The 17705-nt window shown below is 28.0% G+C and overlaps 1 protein-coding gene across 4 annotated transcripts in view; it reads left to right on the forward strand.

Moving 5' to 3' along the window:
* scrib (scribble) overlaps positions 1 to 17705 on the forward strand; it is a 444246-nt gene that overhangs the window by 320780 nt on the left and 105761 nt on the right. For all 4 annotated transcript variants that reach the window (XM_065515081.1, XM_065515077.1, XM_065515078.1 and 1 more), the window contains exon 25: positions 3459 to 3698. In XM_065515081.1, the coding sequence (XP_065371153.1) occupies positions 3459 to 3698 (240 nt within the window). The remainder of the gene's footprint in view (positions 1 to 3458; positions 3699 to 17705) is intronic.

Raw genomic sequence — 17705 nt, forward strand, 5'->3', positions numbered from 1 at the left:
AGCTACACGAATTTTTATTTTTTTGGAAAAATTTTTTTTCGAATTGTTATTTTTATTTTTTTTTTTTTAAATTTTAAATTTTTTTTAAAATTTAAAAAAAAAATTTTGTTCTGGTTAAAAAACATTTTTTCCGATTTTGACCCATTGTAGGTCCAACTTACTATGGTCTTATATACGTCGTTGCAAAGGTCTTTGAAATATCTATTATTATATATCCATATTGTCTATATTAATGAAATAGTAATCCAGATATACAGTGGGGAGCTCAAATGAGTACATGTTTCTATTTTGTGCACTTCTTATGGAATAAAACTAATAAAGCAAATCCAAAAATTTTTTCAGTCATTTATTTTATGTCTAATATGTAACAAAATGAATTACAATTCAAAACAAAAAACATCCAGTTCTAAATAAAAAAACAGACAAAACTAAAATAACTCGCATTTACTCAAGCACCCCACAATAACTGAAGAAATGAATTTTTTAAAAAAAATTTCCAAATCCTTTATTACGTAAATATAATTTTACACTGCTCAATCCGCTGTTAAAGCTCGTACAAATTGGAAGGAGTTAATCGGTATTGTTTCAACCGCCAATTCACGATTCACTAAAAATTCTCAATATGATTGAACTCAGGACATTGAGCTGATAACTGCATTAATAAGAAATTTTTCTAGGAACACCATTCTTTAGGATTTTTGACGTGTGTATTGGGTCACCATCCTATTGAAAAATTACTTCTTCTAAAAACATGTACTCATTTGAGCTCCCCACTGTAGGTCAAAAATAGGTAAATAAATCGAGGTAGTCCTGGTTTTTTCCTCATATCTCAGCCATTTGTGGACCGATTTTGTTGATTTTAAATAGGATATAATGTTTGACAGAATTATTGAAGATTTGGATCCCGAAGGTATCTGGGGTCTTCAGAATTTTTTTTTTATTTTCTCGAAAAAAGGCTCAAATTGACCCCTAAAGAGTGGAGATGGAGTGTTAATATCTTCCACAAAAATGATCCCCATAAAATTCCACAATATAAATCTGACAATAAGAATTCTCTCAGACATTAACTTACAACAATTTTTTCAGTTAGTATAATCACCCTTTGATCAAAAAATTAAAACTTTGACCCACTGTAAAAAATAATTCAGACCAGCTGGACTATAAGTTTAGTATAAAAAAATGATCTACTCAACATGCCCTTTCAGAATTATAGGGTCGCTATTCTGTTCCAATCAAAAAGTCTCAATTTGTTGGGCAATGAAATTTCTTAAACGTATATTTTGAAGTCTCTCAGCGAGATCTATTTATTGATTTTACACTCATACTTTCTTTTGGTAATTTTCTTAGAATTTTGTGTAGATTCCGATTTTCATATATGCCTGTCGCGTTTTTTCACGAACAAATTGACCCACCCTAATAGGTATGCTTTATTCGGCGGTGCAGAATCTTGTAAACCCACCATCAATATGTAGTTTTGGCATTCTATGGGGAATTATTATGGTCCGAGCTGAACATAATTGGATAAAGTCTTAAAGCTTTATATGACTTATGTCAAAATTTATGTTAATATCAGTTATATAGAGCTAATATGTGGAATAGGATAAATTATGGACCGATCCTCACAAAAGTTGGTAGAAAGATTTAGGTTCATATAAAACTAGTTTATGTCCAATTTCTTCACGATGTGTTACACGGTGCTACGATGGAAAAAAACCTGGAAAAATACCTAGCGTGTGTTATAGGTCTTGCTGAGTACATTAAAAATTGTGTCTATAAATTTCAGAAACACCCTCAAATTCAGAAGTTATTCTGAAAAAACCGTTTTCAGTGATGTTCGTCAACTTATCGACCTGTAACTCAGTCAAGTTTTGTCCGATTTAAAGAAAACTGATTACGCTTTAAAATGACATATATTTATTGATACATTTGTAAATTATAAGTATTTTTTTGGTTAAGAATATCTAAAAACAAAACAAAATTTATCAACTTTTTTGATTTTAGTCGCTTGTCATTGATTATTTTGATATGGAGGCTTATAAAAATGTATATCAATTTATAAAAAAAATGTAGTTCTTAACAAGACATGGTTTTAATTTTTCAAATCGGATGAAAACTGTTATTCAACTTTTCATTAATACCTTTCTTAGTATTTTCTCCCCAGCGCATATGAATAAAAACTATACAAAAAAGAATATATGTATGTAAAATAATTTACGGTACATTTTTTTGAACTTTTTTGAAAAAGTTTAATAACTTTTGCAAATATGAACCGATTTTAACAAGTAATGTCACGTTTTTGTCTACATAAAATTGTCTTTAAAACAATGTGCAAACAAAATTTGGTTTTCATAGAAAAAATTTAAAATAACTATTGTTGAATTTGAAAAATTACGAAGAAAATAAAAAAAAATTAAACTTTTTATAAAAACTTAAACAATTAAAATATACTTTTTATGTCTACATACAAGGAAAGCTTAATTTTTTTTTGCTCCAAATAATGACAATATAAAAAAATTTGCTTGTATTTAGTTCGTTAACTTTTTGCATTTTTGACAAAATGTTTATACTCTTCACTATGAGTGGTAATTTCTACATTTTTCATTTGCGACCCTACAAAGTATATATATTCTGGATCGTTATAGATAGCCATGTCCGTCTGTATATTGAAATCAAGTTTCCGTAGCCCCCAAATAACTTACATACATATATGATTCATGCACCAATATATCTGGAATTTTCCGGCTCGAAATCAAGACAATCGGGCCATAAATATCTGAGATATAACTATAATAGACAATATAATATGGATATTTAAAAATTGTCCAATAATAGATATTTAAAAATTGTTATAAAAATTTGTTTACCTAAAAATATTTAAAAATTTTATTTTAAATTATAATTTGGTGATTCTGCACATCCGAATATAGCCCTCTTACTGGTTTTTATCTTAACTACTTTGACCAAAAATGCATTCAAACAAAGCTAAAATTTGTTCGGATTTCGTTTTTATATTTTTGAGAATTTGTTTCTATTATTTTACTATTTGTACTAGACATGTAAACGAACAAAGCTTATATAGAGAACAACTACAACAACTTTATGTTTAGATTTTACCATAGCCACATTTCGTTAAATAGTTTTGTGGTGGTGTTTATAAAATTAATTTTAAGTACGTAATCAATCCAATTTGCCCAGATCTGCAAAATATTTTACATTTATTTAAGAATTTTCGGTGTTAAAATATTTGTATACCAGTGCGTAGGAAGCTAAACGAAATGAAACTTTTACCCAAAAGTAACTAAAAAATCCTACCAACAGCAACAGAAATTTCCTTTTTGTGGTATTAAGAACTTGAGTCAATATTTAAGATAGAATAAATGCAATGCTAAACTAACTATGAATTGAATAGAAATTAATCTCGTTTGTTGTTTGTTGCAATATTTACTTTACTTTTCAAGGTTTTGGAAATTGTACGAGCTGCTGATGCATTCACTTCAGTGCCACCCAAATCACCATCCGAACATCATGATCAGGATAAAATACAAAAGACTACAACGGTTGTCATATCGAAGCATACATTGGATACAAATCCAGCCATACAACCGGCACCATCACCAACATCACCGTCGGCAACAGGAACATCGCCACAGAACTCAACGGCAACAACTTCACCCGTTTCACAGCCTCAGACACCACAGGTATGTTGTTAGAAACAGTTTAGAAGAAAACAAACAAACAAAAAAATCTTAACACATAAACAGTGAGTGACAATTTAATGGTAGCTGGTAGGAAAATAAATTTTTAAACAATATTTGTATCTATACGATATAAATTTTGAACAATCTTATAAGTCTTGTACAAAGGATTTATCCCTGGAATCCTATAGTATATGCATTCAGAAGTAATGGGTAAAAACGCTAATACATTCTACATTCATTCTTTCGAAACAGATTCGTTAAGCAAAAGGGCAAAATCTCTATACATATGATCAGCGATCGAACTAAAGTTCATACTGCTTTTCGAAGCAGTAAAAACATCTGTTCATTCGATAAGCGAATATAGGACCAGCCGTGAATCGAGGATTTGTTGTACAATTCACAACCACTACTGGCAAAATATAGGACATTAAACATGAAATTGTCAATTTGTCGGCTGGATTTTTGTGTATCAGCACTGCCGTCGACTCTGTTGTTGTTGTTAAAATCATAAGTTAAAACTTTGCCATTTTAACAAAATAGTGTCAAAAGAACTAAATTGGCAACGCTGTCCTTATAAATCAAATTTTTAATACAGTTTATCTTAAAATATGGTTTCTATTTCATAACCATCACTACAGAGATTTGACGTATATTGCTTTTCTCATTCAGTTTTGGGAAAACTTTTCGTAGAATATTTTAATCCTTAAATGTCCTTTTTGAAAGGGTCAAATTGACCCCTAAAGAGGAGATAGAGGATAAAAAACTTTCAAAAAATTTCAGAATATTCCTATTAATTTTCAGAATTTTCCATTTATATTTCAGAAATTCCATTTATATTTCAGAAAATTTTAATAGCAAAAATGACAATTTCTGAAATACTATTGGAAAATTTTGAAATACAATTAGAAACTTTTTAAGTAAAAATTAAAAAGTCCGAAATACAGATGGAAATTTCTGAAATACAATTGGAAAATTCTTTTTAAATACAACTACAAAATTCTGAAATTCAATTGGAAATTTTTGAAATACAATTAGAATCTTTTGAAATACAATTGGAAATGGGGTAAATTGTGATTATTTCTGATTATGAGTCATAACAAATAAATAAAATGTGTCTCCTGTAGAATTTTGAGTCTTTTTTGAGTCTTTTTTTTCTTTACATGGAAGAGTGAGATTCAAAATCGACATTTTGATGTATAAAATCTTAAAACTATATATTTGTCTTGTTTTAATACACATTAAAAGAAGAAATCAACTTGCTAAATAAAAATCATATGTTGTTAACATTGAACTGTTAAAATGATACGGAAACAATGCTTGCTCCCGGCATTTACTATAACTAACAGAGAAGACTGTTAACCTGTAGAATTTTTCATAAAGGACTTAGCACGTTTGCACACTAAACTAACGATATACACTTTGTTGTTTGAAACCACATTTACAAAATAGATTTTTGCATAAAGAAAAGTGGATTCATGGGCCAAGTTTAGTGTTAAAAGCTAATTAAGGATTGAGATCGTAAAATTCTTAACACACGTTTTTTATTAAAACTTCTAACCCAAGTGTTATTTAATTTTTTTTGATCAAGTTACCATTGTACAGCATGTCAGTTATTACGTTTAATGTCAGTTATATTCATTTGTTGTTAAGCTCATTAAAATGAGTGACCACAAAAAAGTGCGTACTAAAATTATTAAAAAAAGGTCTGACGTCAAACTGATTCCAACACAGAGAATACAGATTCGTGATAGCAACCGAATTTGTTGCCAATCGAATGATATGGTTGTACATATAGAATTTTTCGATTCTATCAACAGAAAGACAGTTGACAAAGAAGAATTTCGATTAAAGCAACCAAACTTTTGTTACCCCTATTAAAATTCTATAGGCACAACTGTAAAATTCGGTCACTAAGGTAGAATCATTCGATTGGCAACAAATTCGGTTGCTATCACGAATCTGTTTTCTCTGTGAATGTTATTAAACAGAAGCGTGAGAACTTGTCCGTTGATAGAAAACCTGGTCCGGTAGAAAGAATGGTGCACATGATGTTTCTAAAGCAAATAAATAGAAAGAATTTTCAGAAGAACTCCCATCAATTCCGATAGGAAAGCAGTCCGGTTAACTCAGTACTCGGACTATTTGGTACGAAAAGTTAAAGCCAATGCAGATTTAAAAACATACAAGGCTCAAAAAGTTCCTGGCAGGAACTCTGCTAAAAATTTAGAGGCCAAAGACAGAGCACGGAAATTGATGTCAAATTTTATATGCCTGCTGCATAACGGATGACGAAACGTACATATGGAAAATTTTTCGCAGCTTCTGTGTCAATATTTTTCTGTTGCTGATGCTCGAGGGAATGTTGCAGAGAAGTTTAGGACCCAAAAGGACAACATTTTCCCAAAAATTTCATGGTATGGCAAGCATTATGCAGTTGCGGTAAAATAAGCCAAATATTTGTTACAAAGGGCTCTATAAATACCGAAATTTACATCAAGGAATGTTTGCAGAAAAGGATGCTTCCATTCATAAGACTTCTTAATGTGTCCACTTATTTTTGGCCTGATTTGGCATCCTGTCACAATGGTAAGAAAGGTCTTGAGTGGTATTTGTACCAAGAACTGCAAATTCTTTAAACTGCCTGGAGCTAAGGCCAGTGGAGAGATATTGGGCTCTTGTTAAAAGTGAATTGAAGACCACAAAAAGGTGTCCAAAAGTGTGGTAGATTTTAAACGGAGATGGACAACCTGTTCCAACAAAGTGACAGAAAGCACTATAAAAATCATAATGGAGGGTTTCCGAAAAAGTTTCAAAATTTTACCACTAGTGATGCGAACAATAAAAATATTTTTTTTTGTAAATTGTAATAATAATTTCAATCAAATAAAACAAAAATCAAAACTGTAAGGTTAGTGGTTTCGTTTTTATTAACATATATGTATGTTAAAAATATTTCGATCTCAGTCCTTAAAAGGGCTTCATATTCTAGGTTTAATAAATTCATGATAATGTACGTTTCTCTGTTGCAAGCATGATAGGATAGTTTTGAGGAAACGCTTTCCTTGGTTGATATCATGAACGCGACATAAACTGAAAGCCAAATGCATATAATTGTGATATTAAACATTCATACCAGGACAATTTTTTAAGAAATAGAAAATCTACTAAATTAAATTTTGTATGGTGTTAACAAAAATTACAAAATAATTAGACATGAAATTTAAAATTTCTAACCAATTTACCATTAAATTGTCACTAGCTGTAAATGAATATTTGTGTGTATGTAGGCGTATACTTAATTGAAAACCTACATATATGCAATTACATATCTACATATTTTTGTATATAAATATACATATTTTTTTTTTAATAAATGTTACTAATTGTATGTATGTGTTTGTGTCTGCCTTTTTTTTAATATAACTCGTTTGTATGTGTGATTATGCGTGTCTGTTTTAAATGTTTGTTCTCATTTAACCATCTTTATACATATACTACTTTAACATACTTACAGACATGTATAAATGTATGTATGAAAATATATATGCCACCCTGTTAATTGAATGTGTGTGTTTGTATGTTTTTTTCTTCATTTCCTTTGATGTCATTTCTGTTTTTAATCCATTTCAAACATAAAAATCTTAATCCGTGTTTTTTTTAGTGCTAATTGTTTTTTAACTCATACACATTTTGCATTAATTTATATAGCAAACAAACAAACAAAAATAAAAGCTGAAAAATCTACGTATAACGTTGTGTAAACGTAAATTAAATTTAAAAAAAAATGAAGAAATCATTCTTAAACAAAATGAACTGAAACTTTCATTTGTATTTGTGTATTTTTTTTTTTGCTACGACTTCCGTTTTCACACTTACACATGTTTTCTCACCATAAACATTTCGAATTTTATTATTTAGTTCTTTTTTTTATTTTATTTCGTTGTTGTTGTTCGCAATTTAACCATTTAAATGTTATTAATATTTCATACTCTATATATTTATGTGTAAATGAATTTATTTATTTTTTTTGTTTTTATTTCGTATGAACTCGTAAATAATCATATTGTTATAAACAACATTATTCCACTTTCCTCTCTTCCACTACACTTCACTCTGTTTCTTTACTCCTACCCTCGTTGAAAGTCATTAAAATCTCATCTAAATAAATGGAAATAGATTCTGTGTATCGTTTCGTGTATTTTTTTTTTATATATTTATTATTTATATGAATATATATTTTTTTTATTTTCATTTAAAGCTGCAAACAAAATTTTATATATAAATTTAGTAATTTATGTGTTTTGCTTTCCATTTCCATTAGTTTATTTTTAATGTGTTTCTTCTTTCTTTAGAGTAAAGTTTGCGTTTCTTATTATTCTTGAAAATTTTAGGTATTTTTAATTTTAAGTTATTTTTTTTAGATTTATAAAGATCTTTGGTTTACATTAAGGATATATATAATAGATGTTAAAAATAATATTTTGTAGTAATCATAATTAAAAATTGTGAGCTTGATCTCAGCTTGTACGAATTATTACACAAAACGAATAGTTTTTGATAAATTTGGATTGATTAATTGGCAAAAAGCACTTTTATTAAAGTGGGTGACCTCGGACCTACAACTTTTTTGAAAAATCACCAAAATTATTCCCCCCTTACTGCAAATCGAACGCAAGTAACGATTTCTAAAACATATTTCGGTGTTCTGTAAATCGAATAAACATGATTTACTCGTTTTACTATCGAGTAAACAAACCTCTTCCAATGTACAAAATCTTTCGATTTAACAGAGTAAGTCATGAAATTTTATATTTAGAATTTACATGAAATGATAGAAATAATTGAAATCGAATATATACATCACTTTTAGATCCATATTTTTAAGGTTCAAATTTATATTTTGTAATTCTTTGGCCGACTTTTTATTGGTTTTTTAAATGTAGGGATTCGATTTTTCTTAAACATCAGTTATTTCTAAATGAACTCGAGGACATTTTCATACAGTTATCTGGTCTCAATAAAAAATTACACGCATCCAAATTTTTTTTTTGTTTTACTTTTTATTTATTTATTGAATCTGCCTATATCATTAGGCCTAACAATAAGTGTTTAAATCTTATAACTAAAATTAAAACTAATTGCTCTCTAAAGAGAGAATTGCTTACCTCATCTTAGCGGGGTGCTAGATCTCCTCTACAAAGCCTTGATCTGGTTTGGCTCTGTGCGAGAAGCCGAGCAAGCGGATTTGGGTGGGATTGCAGTTTCAGTATATATTTATAGCGGACTTTCTTAAACTCATCCTTCACTAGTGGCACTTCCGAGTCCCTGTGGATGTTTTCATTTCTTATGTACCATGGTGCACTCGTCATGGTCCTACGAATTTTCGACTGGGCCCTCTGTATAAGCTCAATACTGGAATTACTGGCCGTTCCCCACAATTGGATTCCATATGTCCAAATTGGTTTTAAAATTATTTTATACAGGGTGACTTTATAGTCCAGGCTTAACTTTGATTGGTCACTTTTTAACCAGAGAAGGCTAGATGCTTTTAACTTCATGTAAAGTCTCTTGGTTTCTATATGACGGCGCCAAGTAAGTCTTCTGTCCAGGGTATGTAACATAATCGGACTTAGGTATATTAACATTGTTAAGTGTGACAGGTGGACAGCATCCCCTCCTCAGTGTGAACGTAACATGTTAGCTTTTTAACTCATTTACACGTATTCTCCATTTGTTTAACCATGTTTCCACACATCTTAAGTAGCCATCTAGTATACTAGATGCTATATATGGGTTTTCATGCGAGCTAATAATTGCGGTGTCATCAGCAAATGTAGAAATAGTCAATTCATCGCTCGTATGCAAATCAGACGTGTAAATCAAATAGAGGGTAGGTCCAAGAACACTTCCTTGTGGTACTCCTTAATGGGTCGATTATGGATGGCAATCGAACTTCAGTTGCGTTGCCAGAGGGCAACCATAAATTTCTGGTTGCTAATTTGGCAACAGAAATGACAGCTGCCAGTTGCCATCTGTAATCCCATTTAGGCAAGTAACAACGCAACTGAAGATCGTTTGCCATCCATAATCGACCCAAAAGATTTATCAGCCCAATTATGAAAAAAAAAATTCTCCGGGAGTTTTTTCCCTTTTCTCATTTTTCCTATTCAAATTCTATGTTAAAAAAAAGAAAAGGGAAAAAACTCCCGGGGAATTTTTTTCTCATAAAATGCAAAGCCCCTATTATAAGAATTATATAATTTTTGGATGGCCCAATATGTATTTTAGAAACTGGAAGATAAATAACGACACAGCGGCATCTTTTATAAAACTAATTAAATGTTTCAACAATATTTACCCAGTTTTAGGCAAAATATATCAACCTTTTGATCTATAAAAATTCCAAATTTTGTTAAAATCTTTTCCAATACTAAGTATTCCAATTTCACACTAATTTTGTTCACTAAAAATAACTACGATATGAAATTTCAAGTATTTATAGTGTAGTGTAAATTGATCGAAACATTTTTTCTTTAAAATGTTAATCCTCAAGTTCTAAAGTTTTCAGTAATCCCAAATATATTGTACAACTGTAACAAGTATTCAGTTTTTTTAATGAACAAATTGTCTGCTCTTTCCAGACTTTGAGCCTACACGAAGTGTTGAATTGAAGCTTAATGAGTTTTACCAGATTGTTCAGTTTTTCTTTTCAAAATCAGGTCAAACATATTTTGCCAGAAATTAGCCCATTGTCGATCTAAATTTCTATGTCGGGTAATAAGTCGTTGTAAATCCATTGAAACAACTTTAATTTGATAAATATTTTGTGTAAGTGCTGAACTTAGTATTTGACATACAGGCACAAATATTTGAAGCCACGCCTATGCGAAGATAGGCTTCGCCTATTAGCGATACAATTTTAAATTCGATCTGAGCAATTTTCACTATAACTAAAAAACCGCTTAAATGACAGACATTTGTTGACCGGTTTGGATGATTATATTACAACACAAACAATTCAGAAAGTATTTTCAAAGATAAGAAAAATAAAATGCATGTTAAAGGGAAATTGATTGTTCTTAGTTGTTAAACTCAAGATAAGCTGTACCAAATTTCAGAAAAGTGAAGTTTTGCTTTTATCTAATAGATGGTATCTAGTTTTAGAATCTAGTCAAATATACCTAAATTGCTGAACCAATTTTTTTGAAATTTCTCATAAAAAAGGTTAAAATAAGAGAAAAACAGTTGGAATTGTTAGCTTTTGTTCTTAAAATTTGAGGTTTAGTTGTAAATAAACTCATAAAAAACATGATATTTTTTTCGAATTTAGTTTAGAATTTTAGCACAGGTCTTGTTGGCATTTTAAAGTCATAAAGCATAAGTTGCCATTAAAGTATATTTATTTACTGTATATTTTTCATTTTTGTAGCCAGTTTTCGCACGTGTGATGAAAACTTAAAATTTTGTGTTTGAGTTTGAGAGAAGAGAGTGACATTTGTATAAAAAGGTTTTACATGTACAAAACCCATTTAAAACTAATTTTAAATATTTTATTATCTAAATATCTTTTTATGTGTATATTTTTTTTTTAAAGAAACAAATAAAATAAAGTTAAACAAAAAAAAAAGAAACATCTTACTCCTCCTGTATCATACAGACAATTTTAAATATGCATGAACAAATTTTAAAATACTCCGCTTTCCCCTGCCAAAAAATGTGGGCTGGGGGAGGGAAATAAATATATAAACAATTTTCTTTAATTCTAAATGTCGTGTATTCTTTAAACAAAAAACCTTTAACTTTTAATTTATTGTTTTATATACTTACATACATATTACTTAGTAAATTACAAAATTAAAAAATTCCCTTTGAAAAGTGAAACGTATTTGTTGGTGTTGAAATTCTAATATTTGTTGTAATTCATTAAATTATAGTTTTTTTTTTCATTCCGTTTTGGTATTCGTTTGTTATTGCATCCATTTATAAACTAGATTGACTAAATTAAACAAAAAAACATAAAAATTAAATGCGCATTGAAATTATTATTATAAATTTTGTCATAAAAAAAATTAATCTGAAATAACAAACAGCTTCATTAAAATGCTATTTTTCTTCTATTATTTTTGTTTTCTTTCTTTTCTCTCTCTTTTTTTTCCCAAATCTCTTACATTTCAAAATCGTAAAAATTAAATAAAAAAAAATATCTTAAAAATTTCATTGCAGACAAATGAAGAAAAGAAAATTGCTTAAATAAAGCGGAGGTTTAAAATCTGAAAAACATGAAACAAGACTGACAAAACAAAATTTAAAAATAAAATGAAAATTAAATAATTTGGTAAAACAAAAACAAAAAATTCTTTGAATAATTTTAGGACAACAACAAACATAAAATTATAATAAATGAGAAACAACCAAGAATACATACAAGTAGTCCTTTGAAAGGAACTAAATTAATTTCATTAAAAAAATCAAGCTAGATTAACATGACTACAGCTAAATAAAAATCAGATAAAAAAAACCTAATTAGAGATATTTTTTTTGATAAATTAAAAATTAATTTGTTAACACAACATGATAAAACATAAATGAAAAAAAATATAAGAAAGAAAAACACTTTTTTACAAATTAATGTGCGTATGTCTACTAAAAAAAAGAAGTAACCACCTTATAGAGATGAGAAATGCCAACATTTTGAAATTTAGTTTTTATCGGATATAAGAACATGTTACAGAACAGGACCCTATTCCACAAAACAACTTATCAACTTTGCACTTATCAGAACTATAAAATTTGATAAGTGATAAGTTGAGATTGATAAGTCTAATTTGAAAAGTCTTTGCAATTTTCTGTTCCACGTACGTTCTCTTGAGCAAAGGAACCCTATTCCACAAAGACTTTGCAAACAATTATGCTGTTTCGTTCCACCAAAACTGTAAATTCTATTTTTGCAAATCAAATTTAGATCGCCTCACAAATCCTAGTGACACATTTTTTAAAAATAAATCAAAAAGAGTATGTAGAAAATCGAACAAAATTTTGTATTTATATAGGTATGGGGGATTTCATGTCAAGTGAATTTCTTCAATATTTCAACAAAAAAAAAATATTTAAAAAAATTTAATATTTTTTTTTCCGAAATCAAAAAAATTTTTTCTTAAAAGAATAAACCTAAGCTATGTTTAGAGCAAAAAAAAAATTAAAAAGCGGCCTATTTTGTAAAAAAAAGTCAAAAAAGTTTTTGATTTTAGAAAAAAAGTCAAAACTTGTCTATCTCACTCGCATCCCACTAAGCGAGTAAAATCCTCTTAAAGGAATGGACCTAGGCTTTCGTTTGAGCAAAAAAAATTGTGGAAAAAAAGTTAGGTTTTGAAAACAAAAACATTTATTTTGATAGATATCGAACTCCCATCCCACTAAGCGACCAAATAGGTTTTCAATGGAAATATCTAAGCTTTATTTTAAGAAAAAAGAGCGATTTTGAAAAAAAATGTCAAAAAAGTTTTTGATTTCGGAAAAAAAATATTAAATTTTTTTTATTTTTTTTTTAAATATTTTTTTTTCGAAAGATTGAAGTAATAGCTATCTAAAATATTTGGGACACATTTTGCTAAGAACAATTGGTAATAAGTTAAGTGGATGAGAAAAAACACATGTTTGGTCAAAATGTAAAATGTTGACCCCCTCTAACTCACAGAGTTCTTGACAGATCTTGTTGAAAAATTGTGTCTGAATTAATCCAATTCCGATCGGAAGACATCGATTTTAAAAGTTGGTTTACTTAACATGAAATCTCCTATATAAGTATGTATATAACGTTTTAATAAATCGTTTTTTGTGTGAATAAAATAAAATAATTTAGCTAGTTTAAAACTTTTTAGGATTATATGAACAAATTTAAACTTTAAGGTGGTGAACATTTCCAAAAGTCCACAAATTTATTACCTTAGTTCTTCATAAACAAACACATAATGTATGGAGTACTCCGTACGTTTCTATTTTCATTCTTTTAAATTTCGAAAAACTCGCGATTTTATTCACGATTTAATAAATTACTTTAAATATTCATAATTTATAAAGCTTGATTTAAGATGCATTTGAAAAATATTTTGTCCTCTGTCAACTACATAATCAAAAATAAAAATTGGGAAAGTTTTTTGAAGAGCTTTTCCCCTAACAATAAATTGCAGTGAATCTCTTAAAAATACAATTTTCAGACAATCTTTTGGAAACCTTATTAAATTTATTTAACACTTCTTCATGCTAAATTCCATTTATGTAATATTTTTTGTCTTTTAATTAAGACATGCATTTAATTAAGAAATGGTTTCATAAATTGCATTTTTCAGTTTTCAATGGCATTTTTTTATTATACATTTTTACTAATAAATTCAATATAAGCTTTTCTTCATTTTTATTAAATAAACGAAATAAAGCATTATGAAAACACAAAATGTATCCCCAAAATCTAGTTTTAATATTTAGAATCATTTTAATAAAATTATAAAAAGTTTGAAAATTGCTTTCGAACCACTGTGGTTCCAAATCAAAATCTAGGTGGACAAAATTATTTGGCGCCCTTTTTAAATATAATTGGTGTCTCCGATTCCAAAAAAAATGTTTAAAAGATCAATATAAACTTTTTTGAATTTACAGTAGGGTCTAGATATAAAAATAAACTTTTTTTCAAGTTACAGTAGGGTCTAGATATATAAAAATCGTTAATAAAAAAAATTAAAAAATTGGTTTTCATGTGTTTCTGAAACTAAATTTTTAAAAAGATCTCTATTTACTATATTTCAAGCTACAGTAGGATCTAGATATATAAAAATCAACAATAAAAACGTTACAAAGACATTCCCCAAAAGTTTCTTTAAATGATGTATATAGTCATTGGACGGGCTTCGACGATTTTTTTTTTGGAAAGCTATATAACTTAGAAAAAAAATATCATTATATTTGAGACCCAAGTTTGAAGGACTATAACAGGAAAATCGAGAGGCCCATAAATATAAGATATACACTTAATAAATGCATATATCAATGTTTATCTCTGTTTTGAAGTATGAATTTCTATATGGTAAAACAATTGAGATATATGTAATTTGGTAAAGCAGTAAAATATTAAAAAAAATTAACGAAAATATGATTAAACATTTTTTGAACTTCCGGCGCTTCTGTCGATAAAACGCAATGTCCAATTGAAAAACCCATTTGTATTGGAGGAGAGCAGATTGTCAGCTTCCGAAAAAACTTCGTTTTTCCAAACTCTGAAGATACCGATTATCATAATTTTGTCCACCTAGATTTTGATTTGGAACCACAGTGCGAACCTTTGAAATTATTTAAGAAATAATTTATTAAATATTTGTGCCCTATGCCTAAAAATATGTTGTGTGGTGACCAACGGTCCCATGCAATTTACAATGCTTGAAATGCATAACTATTGTCCTTTTCTTTTCTATGAAAAAGCGTTGCCTCCTTTTTCTTATACAGTTAAACATATCAAAATATGTGAAAGCTCAATTAAATCAAATATTTATACATACATTTCACAAAATATTAATGTTTTTCAACAATGTGTATATTAGATTTCGTTTCTGAGCAGGTCACTTCATTTGATTTTCGGGTATCATCATTTTTATGAAGGTTTTTGCTCAAATAAAAATAATGGCGTCCTTTTTTTTGGAAAATTGTCACTCCTTGTGGTGGTTCAACGCACCTAAAGACGCGCATTTTGAGCACATTTTTCTGTAGAGCAAAAACGGTTGAATATATTGCAAATTCTATTTCACCAGTCGATTGTGCATCAAAAACTAATACAATTGATGTCTTTTGAATCCTTAAAAATATTTCCAAAAACCCACAACAGGGGGCGCAAATTTCATAAACAAAATAAAAAAAAGTATTTTAGATTTTTTAAATATACACGATGAAAGGCCATTTTAAGCTTATCAAAATGGTACCAATATTTCCTTTCTATAACAATCCGTTAAAAAGTTATGTAGCTTTAAAACTGTTTTGTTAAGGCAAGCTAATAAACAAATTTCTAAACTTTTTTTACAAATTATTATTTTCTTGTTAAATAAATAACTTTGAAGCCACATAACTTTTTAATGGTTAGTGATAGAAAGGAAATATTGGTGCCGTTTTGCTAAGCTTAAAATGGCTTTTCATCGAGCATGTTTAAAAAAACTAAAAGGCCTTTTTTTATTTTTTTTTATGAGATTTGCGCCCCCTGTTGTGGGTTTTTGGAACTATTTTTAAGGATTCAAAAAACATTATTTGTATTAATTTTTGATTCAGAATCGACTGGTGAAATCAGATTTGCAATATATTCAACCGTTTTTGCTCTACAGAAAAATGTGCTCAAAATGCGCGTCTTTAGGTGCGTTGAACCACCACAAGGAGTGAAAATTTTCCAAAAAAAAGGACGCCATTATTTTTATTTCCGCAAAGACCTTTAGAAAAATTATGATACCCGCAAATCAATTTTTTTAAATTAACTCTAGTGTATATATTATTGGGCTAGTCTCGATTTGAAAATTAATTTGAAAGAAATCAAAATATTGCTTCCAGGAAAAATTTGCAAATTTAATGTAATGAGTAATGAGGCATTGAAAAGTAAAAACCTTTTCATCTTTTAATTAAACTCTCACACCCTCTCTTCAATAGTGGTTACACCTTTTTCTAAAGTTCATACAAACAAATCTAAAGTTGAGTTATAATTTTTTTAAGTGTAAAAATTGTAAAATAAATTGTTCTCTTATTTAAAATTATTCCATAGAATAAAATTAAATTTAATAACATAAAATAAAATAATTAGATGTTGTTATAAGTCTATAAAATACATATTAAATGTTTCTCAGAACTAAATACAAAAATCCAAAAAAAAATTGCAACACTATGGGTCCCTTTACATAAAACATAAATACTGCAACTTGAATAATACTCGTACTATAAAATAGTTAAAACAAACAAAAAAATAAAATACAATTTTTACTCTAAATGGTTTCTAAATTTCTACAAAAAAAAAAAAAAAAAAAAAAAATGTATAGTTAATTAAAATTTAAACAAATAGTTAATAAACAATAATATATTAAAGCAATTTGATATACATACATATAGAAAAATAAAGATTCTCCACTCCAAAACACTTCAATTTTGAAAAACACTACTGCTACTAAGAAAAATCAAATCCTATTTAACACAAATAAACAAACAAACTAAAAACTTAATTCATACATATATCAAAAGGTCCAATATTTTTAAATATTTAAACAAAATATAAAAAAAAATAAAATAAAAATTTACATCTGAAATTGTTGTTATTGCCAAATATATAAAGATACAAATAAAAAAACCCAATTAAATAAATTTATAAATGTCTTGTATTGTTATTTTGTAGGCTAAAATATAAACAAAACCAGCAGCAAAAAATCATGTAAAATAATTTTATATATTAATAAAAATCTAAAGTTGATTAAAATGTTTAATTTAATGCTAAAGAAAGCAGTATTTTTAAAAAATTTCTCACAATTACATAAAATTAATTTGTACGATTATTTTCATTTCACACGCAACATCAAATAATATTCGAATTTAAAGTTTTCCAACAGTATTTAAATTTAATAAGTTACAAATTCCAACAAAATATAAAAAGGAAAAAATTAAACAAAAATTAAATTGTTTTAAATGTTATTTAACTCTATATATGTATATTTTATGTGATGAGAGGTGAGAAAAAGAAAAAAAAAATACTTTAAAATGGATTTAATAAAAAATAATTCTAAAAGATTTTATATGTATAAAATAATAACTTTAATTAAATGGGAGAAATAGTTGGATAAGATACTGAAATGAAAAATTCAACGTCCCTACCGATCCATAAACTTGCGACTACTTAACACTCAAATGTTGAGAAATGTCTAGGGGTGTCATCAGGCAAGCAACTGTGTTGAAATTTGAAAAATTGTTTAGATTCCCAGCAAAAACTTTACTTACCTAGTA

This window comes from Calliphora vicina, chromosome 1, assembly GCF_958450345.1.
Source record: "Calliphora vicina chromosome 1, idCalVici1.1, whole genome shotgun sequence".
NCBI lineage: Eukaryota > Metazoa > Arthropoda > Insecta > Diptera > Calliphoridae > Calliphora > Calliphora vicina.